A 25190-nucleotide genomic window follows, 5' to 3' on the forward strand; every position below is an offset into this window, starting at 1 on the left:
GTGGTCCAGAACCAATTAAATGTATTTATGGCCAATGAAATAGGCAAAAATCAGTGCTCGTGGCTTCCAGTTATAAAATATATGGGTAAACAAAAGTGAATCATGTTCCTCACCACATAACTGGAACTAAGGATACAAACTAATCACAACTTATTTAATTTAATATTTTTTTTTCTGAAACTCTCAGTAACAAACTTGGCCTAGGGGTGCCGTGAAAAATATTATGATAAATTAGGGTGCCGTGATTTAAAAAGTTTGGGAACCACTGAGCTAGAGGTTAAAAAGTGCAGTGCTAGGAAGTATAATATTAGTGAAAAGAAATAGTGCTAAATAAATGTTAGGGTGTGCCACCCCGAAAGCAACTCGGTTACACCAACCCAAGGGGAGCCGCGCCCCAAATCCATCTCCAAGACTAGCAAATAGTGTAAATTTTTAGGTCTTACCTTCATTGTGCCCTCAGTTTGCAGTCTGTGGCTACCAGGGACCAAACTGGTGAACTAATGTTCAGATCAGGTGGGCGGGGTGCTACTCTAAGTTGAAGGAGTCCCAACCTTCAGGTGTACTATTTCTTATTAACACACATTTCTAGCTTAGTTTTTCACTTGTGTGCTGCCCTGGGGTGACTGGCTTATGCTGGCCTTTTTGGGGTTCCGCGCCCCAGATTCTTAGTATTAGGGACCACCAGAAATGAGGTTACCGTGAAGCTGGTTGGTGGGCAAATATTTCTTGGCCAATGAATATACCAAGAACCTCTATTATTGATTGATTTTTGATTAATAATATGGAGTGTGCATCTGCACCACATGTCTTTCTATGGTGTATGACCAGCTTTTTCTGGCGGGTTTTCCTGCACATCAAAATGTGGTAAAAACCCTGTTATCTGGTTTTTACCGCATTTTTTTCCTTTAGTACATCCCGCTCTATGTGAGTTTTTTGATATTGGGGTAACTTTACTAAAATGCGAGATCTGTTTCACATGGGATATTGCTCTGGGCAACCAATCGAATTCGATATTTTGGGATTCGGATGGCAACCGTCATCACAATATCACGATGGTGTAACAACATTCTGTCTTTGTGTTCTCGAACAATGAAGTCAGACTTGTTTTATTTCTTAATTCTGCAGGGAATTGATAGGTTTACATTATAATTAAATTTGGTCGTGATTTCACCTACAGTTAACCATATCGGCGGTGCCGCAGGAGAACGATATTGACTGTAAACACTGGCTGATATCGTTCACGATGTCCGTCAGTGACGGGTTGTGCGTGACTTGCTGCACAATACCAATATCGATTTCGTCCATACTGATGACGATATATCGCCCAGTGTGTACCCAGCTTTATACAGGACAAGTGTTTTTGTGAGGATGAGCTCACATTTAGCTCACAGACAATATCTAGGTCAACTGTCACTTGGGCGACAGCAAAGAGTTGACGTGAACAAGGCTGGCACTGACAAACGGTTGACACACTCAAAATGTCGACATGTGAAAAGGTTGACACGTGAAATATCAATATGTGTTTTTTTTAGGTAACCCTAATAATTTGCAGCAAACCACAGCGACGTACATATAAATGCCTGCTGTGCTATTACAGTCCGTGATTACATATATCGCCTCAGTATATTCCTGAGATGACAGGTAATGAGCGGCCATGGTGAAGGTCAGGGGGCTGCTTTGGGCGGCCCCTGAGGTGTATTAGCTTAGTCACCATTGGCCTACTTATTGTGCACTGACGCGATACCGACATGAATGCAGCCGATACATTCATTAGGGACGTCAGAAACGTTGGACGATGACGACACCTCTGGCTCTCAGTGAATCCACTGCACACGTTCCCCAGCATCGCTGGCTGGCAGTGTGTGGGGGCGACAGGTGCTCTGTAATTAAGGAATAATTCCCATTACTGGCTCATAATGCCCTAAGTGGGTAAACAGAGGGTTCGAGGCCTGCGGCGGACGTATCGCAGGGTACTAGACCTTGGTGGTCCTAGCACAATGCCCGGAATCCAGTGGTTGGAGCTGTATACGGTAACAGTCACCTAGCCTATACCATTGTATATATTGCAGAATACATTTCTATAAAAATAAAGCCGTTTCTCCCAATCACCCGTCGTTCCACAAATGCCGACTGTAACAGACGCCTGTGAAAACACAGATTGTCACATTTCAGGATTGCACTGTTTGGGAACGGCTTTGGTGACGACTGAGCTGGCGGAAAGTTCAGGCGGAGAATAAATCTCATTACTGAGAGCAGGAAGCGGAACGCTGCGATAGATTCAGAGAGGCACAAATCCCTTCTCTCCCTGGTACAAGGCGCAGTATCCTGCAGCCCCGCGGCTGTGTTCTGTGTTCATTCAGTTCGTTTTCCAGTAGAGAAAGCAAAAGAAGGTCAGGGGAAGGGGCTGGAGGACGGCGCAGCTCGGATAGTCCCGCCGGCGTCTCCGTGATGCCGGTTTAACCCAACTAACGTAGCGGTGACCTTGTACCGCCACCCGGACTTTACTCCGAAGCTGCAGTCGTTTTATTTTGCTTTCGCTTTTTATTTCAGATCATCTATGGGTGTGCACTATTGGACTTGGTAAACTTACTGAGTCAGGCCCTCAGTGCGGGCCCCTACAATCAGTACGCCAGGCCCATTATACTCAGCATGGCCCCTTACATACAGTGTGGGCCCTTATATTCACTGTGGCCACATATGTACTCAGTGTGGGCCCTTACACTCAGTGCGGGCCCCTTACAGTCAATGCGGGCCCCTTACACTCAGTGCGGGCCCCTTACACTCAGTGCGGGCCCCTTACACTCAGCTGATAGCAGTGACTGCATCTATAGGAAACAAATGGAGGAGGCTCTGACCTGTTTGTTCTTGAGGTCCAGGGAAATCTCATAGTCTGAGGTGGTCCCATGGGAGCAGGTGGCTGCGGTCTTCCCTCGCTGCACCAGGAGTGGAGATGTTGTATGGTGCAGGCTGGCCTTGGTCAGTGACTCCTCCTCTCCCGGCTGTTTGGCGTTATTACCCCTCTGACTGTCGCTGTCCCGGACGTCCCACGCTGTGCACAGCAACTTCTTACAGGAGTCATCGCTGTGTAATAGACAGGATCAGATATCAGCGAAACATACACACAATGACCCCGTGTATCAGAGGGGATATACCCTAATATACTGCACATTGTGACTTGTGTCCGGCAGCTGCATACTGATTGTAGAGAAAGGCAATATTCAATTGGAAATAAAATGAATTGATGTTTTTGCAGGTTGGCTTAAGGGGAAGGGGCTACAGGCCAACAATAATGTGCGATCATGGCAGGAATCAGCAAGGGGACGAGCCGGCCAATCGCTGCTCGCGCAGTCACATAGCCTCTCCGGGAGTGTTCGCGGTGTGACTTCTGGGGAAGGACAATGACATCAGCTAAATGTCCACTTACAGAGGCAATAAAAATATTCAATTCCCCACGGCTGGTTCTCATTTTATTTTCTATAAAATGAATTTATTCCGAAATTCTTCCCAGTAATCAGCACAGAACACTCCGCAATGTCAAATGGAAAACAAATAATAAAAAAAATACCAAAAAAACCTCTAGTGCAGAAAATGAAATAATTACGTAAGTAGTAACCTCTCTGTAAAGGGCGGTGTGATACGGTATGTGGCACTATTTATGTAGAGGTTTATTGTAGCAATATAATTATAATAATAATAATAATACAAAATAATAATAATACATTACATAAATATAATAATACCTAACACAAACTAACATAATAATTATTATTGTTATTAATAATAATAATAAGAATAATAAGAATAATAACAACAACATAATAATAATAATAATAATAATAATAATAATAATACATTACATAAATATAATAATACCTAATACAAACTAACATAATAATTATTATTGTTATTATTATTAATAATAATAAGAATAATAACAACAACATAATAATAATAATATATTAATTATTGTTGTTATTAAGAATAGTCATAATAATAACAACAACAATAATATAATAATAATAAAAAAAATTATAATAATACATTACATAAATATAATAATACCTAATACAAACTAACATAATAATTATTATTGTTATTAATAATAATAATAATAATAATAATACAAACAACAACAAAAGCAGCAACAACATAATAATAATATATTCATTATTGTTGTTAATAATAACAATAATATAATAATAATAATAATAAAAACAATATAATAAAATAATTATTGTTGTTATTAATAATAATAAACATCATAATAATAATAATTATAATAATAATAAAATAAAAAAACTAAAACCTAGGGCATGCAAAAAGTTGTATTCATATATTACACCCCTGAACCCAAAATGTATTTATAATTGTTTAAATTAATTTAAAAACATAAAACTTATGTGTGAGAAGTCCTTCAGCATGTGAATTTCCAAACATGAGCTTCATCAGGAAGAACATTTAAAGAAAAGTAAGGCATATAAAAAAAGGCTCCAATTCAATTTTGATATAAAAAAAAACCCTATCAAAATCTTTTGATATTGTCAAGTCCATCATAAAGAAATCAAAAGCATATCTGTGAATTTGCCTAAAACAAACCATCCACAGAAACCAAGCCCCTGAGCGGGAAGGGTACAGAGGGGCCAATGCCAACACCCTCACAGGCAGAAGAACCTGTCCACTGAACAGAACATCCCGGGCATTGTAAATCTGCGCAGTATGGGATGTGGCAAAAAGCTCCGATGAAGGAAACACCCAGCGATTTCCAATCTCATTACAGATGGTCTCCAACATGAAGCCCCAACATCAAGATGATCTACTTGAGGTCCGACTCCTCCTAAAAATATTCGCTATGTGTTCTAGATATCCGCTAAATATGCCAGCACTGCTCACATTGGTTATATAAATTCAAATAAAACATGTTGTATAAAAAAGATGATATTTCCTATATAATGTAACATTACGGGTCATTATGACCTATTTTGATACATTCACTTGGTGCTCAAAGGGTTAAACAAATCCTGCTTCCTTAAGAGGCATACAGACGCGGCGGCCCCCCGGCTCTCTTGCTGAGAGATTGAAGCACGATCGCTCAGCACACATCGCGGCACACTGGCGAGGCTGTGTGCTGAGCGATCGTGCTGTGCGGGGCTTTGCCTAATAGTCAAAGCTCCGCGATCTAGCAGGAAAGCGAACTCTGGCTTTCCCTGCGGACGACAGCAATGCGCAGGACCGCGCACCGATGCAGGGCCATACACACGGAGCGATCAGTGCAGCCGCACACATCCAATCATATTGAATCGCAAGGCGGGATTTCGCTCTTAATTGAACGCTGGCCGCTGCGATCAGTTCCGTAACGGGCTCCATGTACTAAAGGTGCCCCCCATACACAGAGTGATCCTGCTGTGCAAGGCGATGCGCACTCCCGTATGTGCTGCCGGTACTATATGAACTGGATCGCATCGCTGCTATAGCACATCGCATGCGTTTTGAACTAGATGCGATGCACCTTAAGGCTTCAAGAGAGATAAAGTGAAGAGAGATAAACTACCAACCAATCAGCTCATCGACATTTTTCAAACACAGAGGTTGTTCTCTTGTATAATAGTTATAATTAGGATGGACCCGTGCTTTTGTTGCCTCGCCACCCAGACCATGGCACTGAGAGATTCCAAGGGCACAGAGAAGACGCGATGGACTATTTGTGCCGCGGGCCACGCTCACCATGTAACCCCTTGGCAGCTGAGGAGTTAAGGTGATTGGATATATTTAGAAGAGCCAGTGACTTGGATAAGCTGATTAAATATGTTCTGTGCCCTCTGCGCAGGGCGACGAGCCTGAATATTTTATATCTATTAATATAACTGCCATCTGGAATTGGTATAATGTACACTGCACAGGCCGCTGCTTCTCCCGGCCTCTGGATGGAGCAGGCTCGGACCATAAAGTTGATGTTTGGCAGCGGAACAGCCGCCCTCAGCCGCCAGCGGAGGTCAACCAGGTCAGACGTGCCTCCGACACAACAATCAGACACGCGGAGGGTAATGTGGCGCAAGGAGACCAGAGGAGGGGTGATGTGTCGTCATTTATCCTCCAGCTCTGAGCATCCATACAGCAGAGAACAATGGGGGTCAGTGTACACACAAACATACATACATACAGTACCTACACACATACATACATACACACACACATACATACATACATACATACATACACACACACACACACATACATATACACACAAACATACATACAGTACCTACACACATACATACATTCATACATACACACACACATACAGTACATACATACACACACACACACATACAGTACATACACACAAACATACACACACACAGAGATACATACATACATACATACATATACACACACACCAACATACACACACACATACATACATTCTCACACACACACACACATATATATATATATATATACACACACACATACATATTCACAAACACACACGTACATACATACACACACACACATACATACATTCGGGGCTGCAGGTAGTGATTTATAGCACAGTACACCTCAGTATATACAGCACTGTACACTATTACGCGCCGGTTTCCGCCATCAGTATATACAGCACAGTACACTATTACGGGCTGGTTTCCACCATCAGTATATACAGCACTGTACACTATTACGGGCCAGTTTCCGCCATCAGTATATACAGCACTGTACACTATTACGGGCCAGTTTCCGCCATCAGTATATACAGCACTGTACACTATTACGGGCCAGTTTTCGCCATCAGTATATACAGCACTGTACACTATTATAGGCTGGTTTCTGCCATCAGTATATACAGCACTGTACACTATTACATGCTGGTTTCCGCCATCAGTATATACAGCACTGTACACTATTACGGGCTGGTTTCCACCATCAGTATATACAGCACTGTACACTATTATAGGCTGGTTTCTGCCATCAGTATATACAGCACTCTACACTAATACAGACTGGTTTCCACCATCAGTATATACAGCACTCTACACTATTACAGGCTGGTTTCCACCATCAGTATATACAGCACTGTACACTATTACATGCTGGTTTCCGCCATCAGTATAAACAGCACTGGACACTAGTACGGGATGGTTTCCGCCATCAGTATATACAGCACTGTACACTATTAGAGGCTGGTTTCCACCATCAGTATATACAGCCCTGTACACTATTACGGGCTGGTTTCCACCATCAGTATATACAGCACTGTACACTAGTACGGGATGGTTTCTGCCATCAGTATATACAGCACAGTACACTATTACAGGCTGGTTTCCACCATCAGTATATACAGCACTGTACACTATTACAGGCCGGTTTCCACCATCAGTATATACAGCACTGTACACTAGTATGGGATGGTTTCTTCCATCAGTATATACAGCACTGTACACTATTACAGGCTGGTTTCCACCATCAGTACATGCAGCACTGTACACTATTACAGGCTGGTTTCCACAATCAGTATATACAGCACTGTACACTATTACAGGCCGGTTTCCAGCATCAGTATATACAGCACTGTACACTATTACAGGCCAGTTTCCACCATCAGTATATACAGCACTGTACACTATTACAGACTGGTTTCTGCCATCAGTATATACAGCACTGTACACTATTACGGGATGGTTTCCACCATCAGTATATACGGCACTGTACACTATTACGGGCTGGTTTCCGCCATCAGTATATACAGCACTGTACACTAGTATGGGATGGTTTCTTCCATCAGTATATACAGCACTCTACACTATTACAGGCTGGTTTCCACCATCAGTATATACAGCACTGTACAATATTACAGGCTGGTTTCCACAATCAGTATATACAGCACTGTACACTATTACAGGCTGGTTTCCACCATCAGTATATACAGCACTGTACACTATTACAGGCCGGTTTCCAGCATCAGTATATACAGCACTGTACACTATTACAGGCCAGTTACCACCATCAGTATATACAGCACTGTACACTATTACAGACTGGTTTCTGCCATCAGTATATACAGCACTGTACACTATTACGGGATGGTTTCCACCATCAGTATATACGGCACTGTACACTATTACGGGCTGGTTTCCGCCATCAGTATATACAGCACTGTACACTATTACAGGCTGGTTTCCGCCATCAGTGTATACGGCACTGTACATGGAGACAGGCACTATTGTCAGAATGAAGTCACTCCCCACGTGTTGCTCTGAGAAGCCGTGTACATGGATGCTCTCATTGTACACGTTACATGTAACAAGGCGTGTGTGGCGACATGTACTAATTAGGGTGCAGTGGTTAATGTGAAGGAGAACGTTCCGGCTGATGAGGTTAATCCAAAGTCCGTCCTATGTGTGCCGCAGCCTGGCATTGTGAGCATGGCACAGCAGCTGGCAGCCTGCATTACTGTTACACTGCGGAGCCTCAGGACAGCGGGGAGGAAGGGGGGGATATAAACGGCAGCTCTGGAGCCCTCGCTTTCCTGCGCCCGGGGGCAGATCAGGATGAGAAGGATTCGCTGACAGGGCAATGAGGCGGAAGGTAAAAATAAAACTCTGAAGTGAGGACGAGAGAGGGGAATTCGGGGATGATTCACACACATGGATCTGTACATGACTGATCGGAGGTCATGGGTTCAATCCCAAGTCATGGTTTATCTGTGTGGGGTTTGTACGTTCTCCCCACGACTCTGTGTGTTTCTGGTCAGTGCTGGGGAGGTGACATATAAATAAATATACCGGGTGCTTCAAAGATGGATCCAATTTGAGAACGTAGAAGAAAAGACCAACTCAAGTGTTTTGCACACCGGGGGCCACTAGGATGGGGCCCAATAGGGCAATTCGGTTATTTCTCCTGGACAATTGCACAGTGCCGGTGTACTGTCCTAGAATGTCCAAAAAAGCGCCTGATTTTCGGGTAGTCTGGAGGGACGTAGGCCCAACCTATGGGATGCCACGACTTCTGTGATGTGGGCGGGACTAGACAATGATGACGCGACTGATAGGCTCCACCTCTGATGCGCGAGGACATTGCTGAACTGGGAGATGGGAATACACTGATAGGACAGTATGGGAGGGTACAAATACATGTATGTATACAAAGAATACCCTCTATCATATGTGCGCATCCTAACAATCATCCAGTCCCCCTATGTGTCTGTACCTGCCGCTCCTCTCACACCTCCTCCCCCTGCGCCTCCCACCTCTGTACCTGCCGCTCCTCTCCCACCTCCTCCCCCTGTGCCTCACACCTCTGTACCTGCGGCTCCTCTCTCACCTCCTCCCTCTGTGCCTCACACCTCTGTACCTGCGGCTCCTCTCCCACCTCCTCCCTCTGTGCCTCCCACCTCTGCACCTGCGGCTCCTCTACCACATCCTCCCCCTGTGCCCCACACCTCTGTACCTGCCGCTCCTCTCCCACCTCCTCCCCCTGTGCCTCCCACCTCTGTACCGCCGCTCCTCTCCCACCTCCTCCCCCTGTGCCTCCCACCTCTGTACATGCCGCTCCTCTCCCACCTCCTCCCCCTGTGCCTCACACCTCTGTACCTTCGGCTCCTCTCTCACCTCCTCCCTCTGTGCCTCACACCTCTGTACCTGCCGCTCCTCTCCCACCTCCTCCCCCTGTGCCTCCCACCTCTGTACCTGCCGCTCCTCTCCCACCTCCTCCCTCTGTGCCTCACACCTCTGTACCTGCGGCTCCTCTCCCACATCCTCCCCCTGTGCCCCACACCTCTGTACCTGCGGCTCCTCTCCCACCTCCTCCCTCTGTGCCTCACACCTCTGCACCTGCAGCTCCTCTCCCACCTCCTCCCTCTGTGCCTCACACATCTGTACCTGCAGCTCCTCTCCCACCTCCTCCCTCTGTGCCTCACACCTCGGCACCTGCAGCTCCTCTCCCACCTCCTCCCTCTGTGCCTCACACCTCTGTACCTGCCATTCCTCTCCCACCTCCTCCCTCTGTGCCTCACACCTCTGTACCTGCGGCTCCTCTACCACATCCTCCCCCTGTGCCCCACACCTCTGTACCTGCCGCTCCTCTCCCACCTCCTCCCCCTGTGCCTCCCACCTCTGTACCTGCGGCTCCTCTCTCACCTCCTCCCTCTGTGCCTCACACCTCTGTACCTGCCGTTCCTCTCCCACCTCCTCCCTCTGTGCCTCACACCTCTGTACCTGCCGCTAATCTCCCACCTCCTCCCCCTGTGCCTCCCACCTCTGTACCTGCCGCTCCTCTCCCACCTCCTCCCTCTGTGCCTCACACCTCTGTACCTGCGGCTCCTCTACCACATCCTCCCCCTGTGCCCCACACCTCTGTACCTGCGGCTCCTCTCCCACCTCCTCCCCCTGTGCCTCCCACCTCTGTACCTGCCGCTCCTCTCCCACCTCCTCCCTCTGTACCTCACACATCTGTACCTGCAGCTCCTCTCCCACCTCACACCTCTGTACCTGCGGCTCCTCTCCCACCTCCTCCCCCTGTGCCTCCCACCTCTGTACCTGCCGCTCCTCTCCCACCTCCTCCCCCTGTGCCTCACACCTCTGTACCTGCGGCTCCTCTCTCACCTCCTCCCTCTGTGCCTCACACCTCTGTACCTGCCGTTCCTCTCCCACCTCCTCCCCCTGTGCCTCCCACCTCTGTACCTGCCGCTCCTCTCCCACCTCCTCCCCCTGTGCCTCCCACCTCTGTACCTGCCGCTCCTCTCCCACCTCCTCCCTCTGTGCCTCACACCTCTGTACCTGCGGCTCCTCTCCCACCTCCTCCCTGCTCTGTACCTCACACCTCTGCACCTGCAGCTCCTCTCCCACCTCCTCCCTCTGTGCCTCACATATCTGCACCTGCGGCTCCTCTCCCACCTCCTCCCTCTGTACCTCACACATCTGTACCTGCAGCTCCTCTCCCACCTCCTCCCTCTGTGCCTCACACCTCTGTACCTGCGGCTCCTCTCCCACCTCCTCCCTCTGTGCCTCACACCTCTGTACCTTCGGCTCCTCTCTCACCTCCTCCCTCTGTGCCTCACACCTCTGTACCTGCCGCTCCTCTCCCACCTCCTCCCCCTGTGCCTCCCACCTCTGTACCTGCCGCTCCTCTCCCACCTCCTCCCTCTGTGCCTCACACCTCTGTACCTGCGGCTCCTCTCCCACATCCTCCCCCTGTGCCCCACACCTCTGTACCTGCGGCTCCTCTCCCACCTCCTCCCTCTGTGCCTCACACCTCTGCACCTGCAGCTCCTCTCCCACCTCCTCCCTCTGTGCCTCACACATCTGTACCTGCAGCTCCTCTCCCACCTCCTCCCTCTGTGCCTCACACCTCGGCACCTGCAGCTCCTCTCCCACCTCCTCCCTCTGTGCCTCACACCTCTGTACCTGCCATTCCTCTCCCACCTCCTCCCTCTGTGCCTCACACCTCTGTACCTGCGGCTCCTCTACCACATCCTCCCCCTGTGCCCCACACCTCTGTACCTGCCGCTCCTCTCCCACCTCCTCCCCCTGTGCCTCCCACCTCTGTACCTGCGGCTCCTCTCTCACCTCCTCCCTCTGTGCCTCACACCTCTGTACCTGCCGTTCCTCTCCCACCTCCTCCCTCTGTGCCTCACACCTCTGTACCTGCCGCTAATCTCCCACCTCCTCCCCCTGTGCCTCCCACCTCTGTACCTGCCGCTCCTCTCCCACCTCCTCCCTCTGTGCCTCACACCTCTATACCTGCGGCTCCTCTACCACATCCTCCCCCTGTGCCCCACACCTCTGTACCTGCGGCTCCTCTCCCACCTCCTCCCCCTGTGCCTCCCACCTCTGTACCTGCCGCTCCTCTCCCACCTCCTCCCTCTGTACCTCACACATCTGTACCTGCAGCTCCTCTCCCACCTCACACCTCTGTACCTGCGGCTCCTCTCCCACCTCCTCCCCCTGTGCCTCCCACCTCTGTACCTGCCGCTCCTCTCCCACCTCCTCCCCCTGTGCCTCACACCTCTGTACCTGCGGCTCCTCTCTCACCTCCTCCCTCTGTGCCTCACACCTCTGTACCTGCCGTTCCTCTCCCACCTCCTCCCCCTGTGCCTCCCACCTCTGTACCTGCCGCTCCTCTCCCACCTCCTCCCCCTGTGCCTCCCACCTCTGTACCTGCCGCTCCTCTCCCACCTCCTCCCTCTGTGCCTCACACCTCTGTACCTGCGGCTCCTCTCCCACCTCCTCCCTGCTCTGTACCTCACACCTCTGCACCTGCAGCTCCTCTCCCACCTCCTCCCTCTGTGCCTCACATATCTGCACCTGCGGCTCCTCTCCCACCTCCTCCCTCTGTACCTCACACATCTGTACCTGCAGCTCCTCTCCCACCTCCTCCCTCTGTGCCTCACACCTCTGTACCTGCGGCTCCTCTCCCACCTCCTCCCTCTGTGCCTCACACCTCTGTACCTGAGGCTCCTCTCTTACCTCCTCCCTCTGTACCTGCAGCTCCTCTCCCACCTCCTCCCTCTGTACCTCACACCTCTGTACCTGCGGCTCCTCTCCCACCTCCTCCCTCTGTGCCTCACACCTCTGTACCTGAGGCTCCTCTCCCACCTCCTCCCTCTGTACCTGCAGCTCCTCTCCCACCTCCTCCCTCTGTACCTGCGGCTCCTCTCCCACCTCCTCCCTCTGTGCCTCACACCTCTGTACCTGAGGCTCCTCTCCCACCTCCTCCCCCTGTGCCTCACATCTCTGTACCTGCGGCTCCTCCCCCACCTCCTCCCGCTGTGCCTCACATCTCTGTACCTGCGGCTCCTCCCCCACCTCCTCCCCCTGTGCCTCACATCTCTGTACCTGCAGCTCCTCTCCCACCTCCTTCCTCTGTGCCTCACACCTCTGTACCTGCGGCTCCTCTCCCACCACCTCCCTCTGTGCCTCACACCTCTGTACCTGCGGCTCCTCTCCCACCTCCTCCCTCTGTACCTCACACATCTGTACCTGCAGCTCCTCTCCCACCTCCTCCCTCTGTGCCTCACACCTCTGTACCTGCGGCTCCTCTCCCACCTCCTCCCTCTGTGCCTCACACCTCTGTACCTGAGGCTCCTCTCTTACCTCCTCCCTCTGTACCTGCAGCTCCTCTCCCACCTCCTCCCTCTGTACCTCACACCTCTGTACCTGCGGCTCCTCTCCCACCTCCTCCCTCTGTGCCTCACACCTCTGTACCTGAGGCTCCTCTCCCACCTCCTCCCTCTGTACCTGCAGCTCCTCTCCCACCTCCTCCCTCTGTACCTGCAGCTCCTCTCCCACCTCCTCCCTCTGTACCTCACACCTCTGTACCTGCGGCTCCTCTCCCACCTCCTCCCTCTGTGCCTCACACCTCTGTACCTGAGGCTCCTCTCCCACCTCCTCCCCCTGTGCCTCACATCTCTGTACCTGCGGCTCCTCCCCCACCTCCTCCCGCTGTGCCTCACATCTCTGTACCTGCGGCTCCTCCCCCACCTCCTCCCCCTGTGCCTCACATCTCTGTACCTGCAGCTCCTCTCCCACCTCCTTCCTCTGTGCCTCACACCTCTGTACCTGCGGCTCCTCTCCCACCACCTCCCTCTGTGCCTCACACCTCTGTACCTGCGGCTCCTCTCCCACCTCCTCCCCCTGTGCCTCACACCTCTGCACCTGCGGCTCCTCTACCACCTCCTCCCCCTGTGCCTCCCACCTCTGTACCTGCCGCTCCTCTCCCACCTCCTCCCCCCTGTGCCTCCCACCTCTGTACATGCCGCTCCTCTCCCACCTCCTCCCCCTGTGCCTCACACCTCTGTACCTGCGGCTCCTCTCTCACCTCCTCCCTCTGTGCCTCACACCTCTGTACCTGCCGTTCCTCTCCCACCTCCTCCCCCTGTGCCTCCCAACTCTGTACCTGCCGATCCTCTCCCACCTCCTCCCCCTGTGCCTCCCACCTCTGTACCTGCCGCTCCTCTCCCACCTCCTCCCTCTGTGCCTCACACCTCTGTACCTGAGGCTCCTCTCCCACCTCCTCCCCCTGTGCCTCCCACCTCTGTACCTGCCGCTCCTCTCCCACCTCCTCCCTCTGGGCCTCACATATCTGCACCTGCGGCTCCTCTCCCACCTCCTCCCCCTGTGCCTCACATCTCTGTACCTGCGGCTCCTCTCCCACCTCCTCCCTCTGTGCCTCACACATCTGTACCTGCGGCTCCTCTCCCACCTCCTCCCCCTGTGCCTCCCACCTCTGTACCTGCCGCTCCTCTCCCACCTCCTCCCCCTGTGCCTCCCACCTCTGTACCTGCCACTCCTCTCCCACCTCTTTCCCCTGTGCCTCACACCTCTGTACCTGCGGCTCCTCTCTCACCTCCTCCCTCTGTGCCTCCCACCTCTGTACCTGCGGCTCCTCTCCCACACCTCCTTCCTCTGTGCCTCACACCTCTGTAGCTGCGGTTCCTCTCCCACCTCCTCCCTCTATGTCTCACACCTCTGTACCTGCGGCTCCTCTCCCACCTCCTCCCTCTGTGCCTCACACCTCTGTACCTGCCGCTCCTCTCCCACCTCCTCCCCCTGTGCCCCACACCTCTGTACCTGCGGCTCCTCTCCCACCTCCTCCCTCTGTGCCTCACACCTCTGTACCTGCGGCTCCTCTCCCACCTCCTCCCTCTGTGTCTCACACCTCTGCACCTACGGCTCCTCTCCCACCTCCTCCCTCTGTGCCTCACACATCTGTACCTGCGGCTCCTCTCCCACCTAATCCCTCTGTGCCTCACACATCTGTACCTGCGGCTCCTCTCCCACCTCCTCCCTCTGTGTGTCACACCTCTGTACCTGCGGCTCCTCTCCCACCTCCTCGCTCTGTGCCTCCAACCTCTGCACCTGCGGCTCCTCTCCCACATCCTCCCCCTGTGCCTTACACATCTGTACCTGCGGCTCCTCTCCCACCTCCTCCCTCTGTGTCTCACACCTCTGTACCTGCGCCTCCTCTCCCACCTCCTCCCTCTGTGCCTTACACATCTGTACCTGCAGCTCCTCTCCCACCTCCTCCCTCTGTGTGTCACACCTCTGCACCTGCGGCTCCTCTCCCACATCCTCCCCCTGTGCCTCACACATCTGTACCTGCGGCTCCTCTCCCACCTCCTCCCTCTGTGCCTCACACCTCTGTACCTGCCGCTCCTCTCCCACCTCCTCCCTCTGTGCCTCCCACCTCTGCACCTGCGGCTCCTCTCCCACCTCCTCCCTCTGTGCCTCACACCTCTGCACCTGCGGCTCCTCTCCCACCTCCTCCCTCTGTGTCTCACACCTCTGTACCTGCGGCTCCTCTCCCACCTCCTCCCTCTGTGTCTCACACCTCTGTACCTGAGGCTCCTCTCCCACCTCCTCCCTCTGTGTCTCACACCTCTGTACCTGAGGCTCCTCTCCCACCTCCTCCCTCTGTGTCTCACACCTCTGTACCTGAGGCTCCTCTCCCACCTCCTCCCTCTGTGTCTCACACCTCTGTACCTGAGGCTCCTCTCCCACCTCCTCCCTCTGTGCCTCACACCTCTGTACCTGCCGCTCCTCTCCCACCTCCTCCCTCTGTGCCTCCCACCTCTGCACCTGCGGCTCCTCTCCCACCTCCTCCCTCTGTGCCTCACACCTCTGCACCTGCGGCTCCTCTCCCACCTCCTCCCCCTGTGCCTCACACCTCTGTTCCTGCGGCTCCTCTCCCACCTCCTCCCTCTGTGCCTCACACCTCTGTTCCTGCGGCTCCTCTCCCACCTCCTCCCTCTATGTCTCACACCTCTGTACCTGCGGCTCCTCTCCCACCTCCTCCCTCTGTGTCTCACACCTCTGTACCTGCGGCTCCTCTCCCACCTCCTCCATCTGTGCCTCACACCTCGGCACCTCTCCCACCTCTCTGTACCAGCTGGCGCAGGACACTGATCCGTGGACTGTGACTACATGTTATAACCCGTGCACACACACATGTACATGTCACGCAATGATTGACAGACACATTTACCACATGACACTGAAGTACATTTACTGATGAACATGAGAACCGTATCACAGTATAGTCATGTACATAGAGATAGGACACAGACACATGTAATGCACGTGTTCGCTTAGTTACATGTATAGACACATATGTCATCATAGACGCATGTATGGATGCGGTTGTACAGATACACATATAACGCTACAGTACATACATATATGTTACCAGATATCAGGGAGATATACGCATGCATACATTACTGGCACAATATACTGAGCCCCCCCCAATCTCCGTACTCTTATAGAGAGGGGGCACTTCTGTGGGTGTGCTGGCAGACCTGCATTCATTAGAAACTTGCTAATACGCCCGTTTCGCCAGGGCAAAGGTCTGCTGGGCAGAACATTGTACCCCTTTTCACCCCCTTAATGAGTAGCTACAAATAACTGTCCAAGTCCCCCAGCTGGTGCATAGGGAGAGAATATGGTCAAATTTTCCAGAGTACAATGGTGAGGCATTGTAAATGGCAGACGGCCGTTTCGCAACAGAACTCTGAAACGAAGCAACCAATTGCAATGCCAATATTATTCTGCAAATCTATGGACAAAGGCGTCATAGAAATGTGCTATTAATATACTTGCTATAAAAAGATAATTGAGAGGAAGACCCCACTACCCACACAAACACCTCCATTAATCGGTCCCCACACACAGCACTGGGGATTTAAAGGGACCACTTCATGCATTATAGCAGACTATGTAATTCTGAGAAATTATAGGGTCACATGCGCTCTTAGTTATATACAATTTTGTTTTTTTCCCTCGGTGGGTGCTGAACGAGAAAAATCTGCATTGACCGCAAGTTTCAAGTTTTCCAGGATATTTATCGGTCGGTTTAGGAAAACCGCCATCAGCGACCAAATCGCCGGATGGACAAGACATGACATTTCCATTTGATCAGATCCTCTTTCTTCTTCGGGATAGACTGGAGGTGCGCTGGTTGGTTACAATAAAATTGTATGTTCAGATTTTTCATTGATCGGATTGGCGCATAAAAGATTATAGTTAAAATAACCAATCACAACGCGTTCTGCAGGAACGCTGGTTAATTACGCCTCCACTACAAAACCGCAGCCCACACTGGTTACTCCTGTACGGAGGTGGTCACCCAGTAATACACAGAGTACCACAAACAGTTCCACACGTACACATGTAAGAAAATGGAAACACCCTAGGATTTTATTACATAAATATGTGTGTGCGTTTATTTATACACATATATGTTAACGTGTATATATGGATAATTATATATGGCATAATTATATTATATAGATATGTTAGAGATGCACAATACTGTTACATGCATATACAGAAGTTGATTTATTCATGGTTATTAGGATTATATGGGAATCTCACAGTCATATGGATGGATGTAGAGGACTAACGTCATCACATAACAATGTCAATAAGAAGGTGATGCTCGTGATTGGCCAGTCTGATCATTGCATAACTGTCAGCGGCGTGCATGGGACCGGTGGGAGATTGGAATGAACGGCCATGTTTTCTGCTTCCGCATAAAGGCTGCGATATATCACAATGATAATGCTCATGGCATCATTTCTACTTAACATCCTACAGGAATAAAAGGCTAATGCTGCGCCTCACCTCTATGGGGGGGGGGGAATTCAAGTGTTTTGCACAGCCACTAGATGGGACCCGAAGGTGTGATTCAAGGTGTTGCTTTGTTTGGCCATGCCCAGCCGCGTAGGGAACTAGTGTTGAATATTTGGTCATAAAATCGTTACACATTTGTTGTATTGTGTGAGAAAGTCTACAAGCTGAATCTGACAGATACCGCCGTGTTTATAAGGTAGCATCTGGAATTATGGAAAAAAGGTCTTAAAATATACATTATGCTTAAAATGAAGAGTTGACCATGCATGATGAGTGCAGCAGCTTCAGTACTCCTTCTGGCCAGCAGGTGGAGCTGTAGAAGTGTTATGTTGGCTTCTCTCTGTAGTGCAGAGTATTTGTAGATTATTCTATAGTAGGGTGCATATACCTGGCATTAATATGCACAGTTTTATTCTATCTATCTATCTATCTATCTATCTATCATGCACAGGGAAGGGGCAAATATTTGGGAATCCTACATTTAGCACCGATAGTTCCCACAGTAATCCCTGTCACATCACTGCCTTGCTACGGTCCGTGGGGGCTTATTCTGGTTGATTTGCAAGGCTGCGAATTCGCAGCCTCGCAAGTCCACCACACTCTGCCCGGTGAATGCCGCGCCGCCCCCCCCTCGCAGCGTCTGTTCGCACACAGGGCCTGCGAATGTATGTTTAACATAACCATCCATTCGCAGCCTGTGACATTCGATGTCGCCGACCATCGAATGATGTGGAACAAGCGCGCGTATCTCAGTGGCTCTCAGATCAGTTATATATGCGTGCACCCTTGGGAGGAAGTGAGCGGCAGCTGACATCTGGTGCCCCCGGCACTGACGTCACGGCCCGATTACCATGGGAACACCCAGCGTTTACATAGCCCATGAAATGCTCCCATGGGCGCGACTATCCGCCGCCGCACCACACGCCCGGCCGCAGCCTTGGTCTGTTCGCACGCGGCGTATTCACATGTGCAGAGATGACCCTGCGCATACACTCACCATCGGTTCCCGTCCGAATGTTCTGGTCCATGGGAACAGACCAGAATGACCCCCAGTGTGAGCTATCTGCATGTATATCGAAACCTTTGGTTAGTGTCAGCTTTGTACTGTACTGTGTAGCACCCCAGGTTTATGTAACACCCCAGGTCGGTGTAGCACCCCAGGTTTATGTAACACCCCAGGTCGGTGTAGCACCCCAGGTCGGAGTAACACCCCAGGTTTATTTAGCACCCCAGGTCGGTGTAGCACCCCAGGTCGGTGTAGCACCCCAGGTCGGTGTAGCACCCCAGGTCGGTGTCGCACCCCAGGCAGAATCAGAGGGTTACAGATTTGAATACAACCTGAGTCTACACATCCCTGAGGTTATTCAGTCACTGATCTGTGTGAGGCCATCACCGACACAGCGGCCGGCGGAAGCCACACTGTGACCCGAACCAACACTCGGTTCCGACAAGCTGGATTTTCATGACTGTTGGTTGAGTCCACAGGACAACACCCCCCCCCCCCTCCCCCCACCTTCTGCAACAGTTTTTGTAAAACCGATACTTTTTATATTTGAAAGTTTCAGCCAGTGACACAGCGTTCACGCCAGCAGACTATTGCGACCGCTCCAATAGGAATGCTCTGCGCCGTATGGCTGTGTTGTGTCTCTTATTATGTGGTGGCGGTGGTGACGGCGTGACAAGCTCTGCAAGGGGTCCTGATCCGGGGATGGGGCCTGTGGGACACCTTGACACGATGCTGCGCTCACACCCCTGGGAGGAGATGGGCCGGTATGATGCCTCCCTGGGATTGGGGGTCCGGAGTGGGTAACGTCACTGTCTGGGCCTGTGCAATGACAAACAGCAGCGTGTTAGGGGGATTTACAGCAGAAAGCAGGAACAAAAAGAAATAAAAACAGGCATCTGTCCTGAGAATGCAGCAACCACTAAACATGCTGTTGTTTGTCACGGCAAGCGCTGGGCCTGTCATCTCCATGGGGTATAGACCCGGTACTGCTATAGAGATTATTCAGCAGGCGGAGGAGGGGATACAGGTAAGTAAGAAGAGATATTCCCGAATGGGAGCAGAAAATACAAGAAATGAATCTCATTGCAGAAAGCAAACTTTATACAGTCAGACATTGTCCCATCCAGCTCATGCGGCAACGGTACAGCGCCCCCTAGTGTCCCATCATCAGAATGCACTAATACAGTCAGACATTGTCCCATCCAGCTCATGCAGCAACGGTACAGCGCCCCCTAGTGTCCCATCATCAGAATGCACTAATACAGTCAGACATTGTCCCATCCAGCTCATGCAGCAACGGTACAGCGCCCCCTAGTGTCCCATCATCAGAATGCACTAATACAGTCAGACATTGTCCCATCCAGCTCATGCAGCAACGGTACAGCGCCCCCTAGTGTCCCATCATCAGAATGTACTAATACAGTCAGACAATGTCCCATCCAGCTCATGCAGCAACGGTACAGCGCCCCCTAGTGTCCCATCATCAGAATGTACTAATACAGTCAGACAATGTCCCATCCAGCTCATGCAGCAACAGGACAGCGCCCTCTAGTGTCCCATCATCAGAATGCACTAATACAGTCAGACAATGTCCCATCCAGCTCATGCAGCAACAGCACAGCGCCCTCTAGTGTCCCATCATCAGAATGCACTAATACAGTTAGACAATGTCCCATCCAGCTCATGCAGCAACAGGACAGCACCCTCTAGTGTCCCATCATCAGAATGCACTAATACAGTCAGACAATGTCCCGTCCACCTCAGGCAGCAACGGGACAGCGCCCTCTAGTGTCCCATCATCAGAATGCACTAATACAGTCAGACATTGTCCCATCCAGCACATGCAGCAACGGTACAGTGCCCCCTAGTGCCCCATCATCAGAATGTACTAATACAGTCAGACAATGTCCCATCCAGCTCAGGCAGCAACAGGACAGCGCCCTCTAGTGTCCCATCATCAGAATGCACTAATACAGTCAGACAATGTTCCATCCAGCTCATGCAGCAACGGAACAGCGCCCCCTAGTGTCCCATCATCAGAATGCACTAATACAGTTAGACAATGTCCCATCCAGCTCATGCAGCAACGGTACAGCGCCCCCTAGTGTCCCATCATCAGAATGCACTAATACAGTCAGGACAATGTCCCGTCCACCTCAGGCAGCAACGGGACAGCGCCCTCTAGTGTCCCATCATCAGAATGCACTAATACAGTCAGACAATGTCCCATCCAGCTCATGCAGCAACGGTACAGCGCCCCCTAGTGTCCCATCACCAGAATGCACTAATACAGTCAGACAATGTCCCGTCCACCTCAGGCAGCAACGGGACAGCGCCCTCTAGTGTCCCATCATCAGAATGCACTAATACAGTCAGACAATGTCCCATCCAGCTCATGCAGCAACGGTACAGCGCCCCCTAGTGTCCCATCACCAGAATGCACTAATACAGTCAGACAACGTCCCATCCAGCAACAGGACAGCGCCCCCTAGTGTCCCATCACCAGAATGCACTAATACAGTCAGACAATGTCCCATCCAGCTCATGCAGCAACGGTACAGCGCCCCCTAGTGTCCCATCACCAGAATGCACTAATACAGTCAGACAATTTCCCATCCAGCTCAGGCAGCAATAGGACAGCACCCTCTAGTGTCCCATCATCAGAATGCACTAATACAGTCAGACAATGTCCCGTCCACCTCAGGCAGCAACGGGACAGCGCCCCCTAGTGCACCATCAGAATGTACTAATACAGTCAGACAATGTCCCATCCAGCTCATCCAGCAACAGGACAGCGCCCTCTAGTGTCCCATCACCAGAATACACGAATACAGTCAGACATTGTCCCATCCAGCTCATGCAGCAACGGTACAGCCCCCCTAGTGTCCCCATCAACAGAATGCACTAATACAGTCAGACAACGTCCCATCCAGCTCAGGCAGCAACAGGACAGCGCCCCCTAGTGTCCCATCACCAGGAATGCACTAATACAGTCAGACAATGTCCCATCCAGCTCAGGCAGCAACGGGACAGCGCCCCCTAGTGTCCCACCATCAGAATGCACTAATACAGTCAGACAATGTCCCATCCAGCAACAGGACAGCCCCCTCTAGTGTCCCATCATCAGAATGCACTAATACAGTCAGACAATGTCCCATCCAGCTCATGCAGCAACGGGACAGCGCCCCCTAGTGTCCCATCATCAGAATGCACTAACAGTCAGACAATGTTCCATCCAGCTCATGCAGCAACGGTACAGCGCCCCCTAGTGCCCTACCATCAGAATGCACTAATACAGTCAGACAATGTCCCATCCAGCTCATGCAGCAAACAGGACAGCGCCTCTAGTGCCCCATCATCAGAAAGCACTAATACAGTCAGACAATGTCCCATACAGCTCATGCAGCAACAGGACAGCGCCCTCTAGTGTCCCATCATCAGAATGCACAAACCAGTTACCAGTCACCAAAATGCCAGTCAAGAATAATGTATATTTATGTTTAGTTTAAAATAAGGCCATAGCATCTATGAGGATATAGGAAACAGAGGTAAATGTACATGTATACCCGCAGCAGGGTCCTGCACTATGCTACAGAAAGGTTCCCTGCTTTGGGGAAAGGTAGTATACAACGTATTGGAGGTGTGGAAGCACAAAGCCGAGACACGGTTCCATGTCTTTAATAGAACTATATTATTGAATGCGAACGCTGGAGACATTACTGTCAGATGCTTTAAATTATTCATTACAGGTGTCTGCAGTTTGTAATTACAAATATTTTGATGTTGCATCCGACACGAAACATGTCCCCCCCATTCTGTGAGTGACAGTCCCTCTAGCAGAAGCGAGGACTGAAAGGGCGGCTTCCATTTCTATTCTATAGCAATAGAAAACATGTAGAAACGTATAGGGCTCTCTAGGACCACCTTTTTCCTGGAGTCAAAATAGGGGCACACAGATGAAAGTGAGAGAGGAGGGGGAACGGGGTGGAGAGAGAGGTGAGAGAGTATAAGAGGAGGGAGGGGCAAAGAAGAGGGAAGGGGAGAAGAGAAGGGAGAGAGGAGGTAGGGGGGAAATAGGGGAGAGAGGAGGTGAGGGGAATAGGGGAGAGAGGAGGTGAGGGGAATAGGGGAGAGAGAGGTGAGGGGAATGGGGGGAATAGGGGAGAGAGGAGGTGGGGGGAATAGGGGAGAGAGGAGGTGGGGGGAATAGGGGAGAGAGGAGGTGGGGGGAATAGGGAGAGAGGAGTGAGGGGAATAGGGGAGAGAGGAGGTGAGGGGAATAGGGGAGAGAGGAGGTGAGGGGAATAGGGGAGAGAGGAGGTGAGGGGGAATAGGGGAGAGAGGAGGTGGGGGGAATAGGGGAGAGAGGAGGTGGGGGGAATAGGGGAGGAGAGGAGGTGAGGGGAATAGGGGGAGAGAGGAGGTGAGGGGAATAGGGAGAGAGGAGGTGAGGGGAATAGGGGAGAGAGGAGGTGGGGGGAATAGGGGAGAGAGGAGGTGGGGGGATAGGGGAGAGAGGAGGTGAGGGGAATAGGGAGAGGGGAGGTGGGGGGAGGAATAGGGGAGAGGGGAGGTGAGGGGAATAGGGGACAGAGGAGGTGAGGGGAATAGGGGAGAGAGGAGGTGAGGGGAATAGGGGAGAGAGGAGGTGGGGGGAAATAGGGGAGAGAGGAGGTGAGGGGAATAGGGGAGAGAGGAGGTGAGGGGAATAGGGGAGAGAGGAGGTGAGGGGAATTGGGGGAGGGAGGTGGGGGGAATAGGGGAGAGGGGAGAGGGGAGGGTGGGGGAATAGGGGAGAGGGGAGGTGGGGGGAATAGGGGAGAGAGGAGGTGAGGGGAAGAAGAGAGGGGGGAGAGGAGAAAGAAAAGGAGAGGGGAAGGGAGAAGAGAAGGTAGAGAAGAGGGGAGAAAGGAAATAGGGAAGAGAGGAGGTGAGGGGAGTGGGGAGATGGCGGAGGTGGGGGGGAGGAAGAGAGGGGAGAGAGGAGGAAGAGAGTGGCGAGAGGAAATGAGTGGAGGAAGAGAGAAATTAAATAAAAGGGGAGAGGGAGAAGAGAGACAGGAGAGAGAGAGAGGAAGAGATGGAGAGGGCCTGGGATAGAGTGGAGAAGGAAAGGGAGGGAGGAGAGAGAGGGAGAGGGAAAAGGAAGGAAGAGGGAGAGGCAAAATGTGGCGCTTGAGCTGTAAGTACTACAAGTCCCAGCTCTGTCAGAATGAGGGGAGTCCAGTATTTTCCCTGCATGCCAAATGTAATTTCTTCCTTTTCTTATTTGCAGTTACGATTACCCACGTGAGATCTTCCCGTGTGTGCTCTGTCATCAGCACCCCACGCAGGCCATGTTTTCCAGGTCACCTGGCACGTGAGCTGTGCATCAACGTCACATTTTACACATCCACAGGTGACCTGAAAAAACATGAACTGTGTGGGGTCCTGAGGACCTGTGTTCTAGTAGGCTCTTATGGTTGCAAACTGTGGTGAATGGTGTCACTGTGCCCCGCCCACTGCGCACTGAACAGGGACAATGCAAGTCCCTGCGACCCGGTCCCTTGTACCTCCCTGAGACTGAACAGAAAGAGGAAAGGTAAACCCACCAAAGTAACCTGATCACAGCCTGATTGTACGCCAGTCACATGACCGCGTCTTCTGCGCCCATGTACTTACAGATCGCTGTAACCCAGATCGCCGTAACCCAGATCGCCCAGCGGATGCACCAGACTGTTATTGGACGGGGAACAGTATCCCAAACTCCAGAACACATTGCAGGACGCCTCCTATGTTATCCCTAAGTGGCGCCTTAATGCCGGTTCCCGTTTCTCGCTGTTTATATACGTGTGGAGATTAGACATGGTATCTTTAGCAATCCCTTCGTCATCTTCAGCCGTATTCTAACCCCAGTTCCGTGTTACATATTTTGCTGCATTCCTGGAATTTGCATAATGAGTTTTCCGTACCTTCCAGTTTTAGCCAATTAAACGCACTCATCTTTCTCTCATTACCTCCAATACTTTCCTGTTTAACCGAGCTCAGAGGGATTGTGTGCAGCAGGACTCAGGTGGTGGTATAGTGCGGTACTTAGCCGTAAGCCTCTGCCGCCGCTCAGGTGTAGCGCAGAGGATTTAAGGCACAAAGCTACTGGTGAACACAGGGGGGGGGCGGGGGCAGCGATGTATGCAATGCTGATATTCACAGTGTAGAGCGATAAATCGGTAAGATTGCGGGATTTATTTACATCTGGATGACCATTCGGCAGGTTGGCGTTTATGGTCTCGCTAGACAGCAACCGACCGCTGCATAGCAAGCCAAACTGAATTAGGCCCACAGTGGTTTGGCCTCTCTCTCCACAGACCCCACTCTCGCTGTCCCGCTAGATGCTCGCGTATCACACGTGGGCTGTCTCTCGCGCAGTTCATGCCGGATTGCTCACTCTCCACCAGGTGTTTTACCTAAAAGCCTCAGGAGGATTCTTAATGCTTCATTACTGAAGCTTTTTCCAGGTTAATTACATGATACAGATGAAAAATCAAGTTTAATTTCATGCAGAGGAGACGTGAGGGAAGAGCAGA

The 25190-nt window shown here is 51.3% G+C and overlaps 1 protein-coding gene across 10 annotated transcripts in view; it reads right to left on the bottom strand.

Moving 5' to 3' along the window:
- The window catches only part of IQSEC3 (IQ motif and Sec7 domain ArfGEF 3), a 58784-nt gene that overhangs the window by 15513 nt on the left and 18081 nt on the right, over positions 1–25190 (bottom strand). For all 10 annotated transcript variants that reach the window (XM_083180992.1, XM_083180991.1, XM_083180994.1 and 7 more), the window contains exon 3: positions 2856–3081. In XM_083180992.1, coding sequence (XP_083037118.1) covers positions 2856–3081 — 226 coding nt within the window. The remainder of the gene's footprint in view (positions 1–2855; positions 3082–25190) is intronic.

The sequence above is a fragment of the Crinia signifera genome, chromosome 4 (genome assembly GCF_055691185.1).
Source record: "Crinia signifera chromosome 4, ASM5569118v1, whole genome shotgun sequence".
Taxonomy (NCBI): domain Eukaryota; kingdom Metazoa; phylum Chordata; class Amphibia; order Anura; family Myobatrachidae; genus Crinia; species Crinia signifera.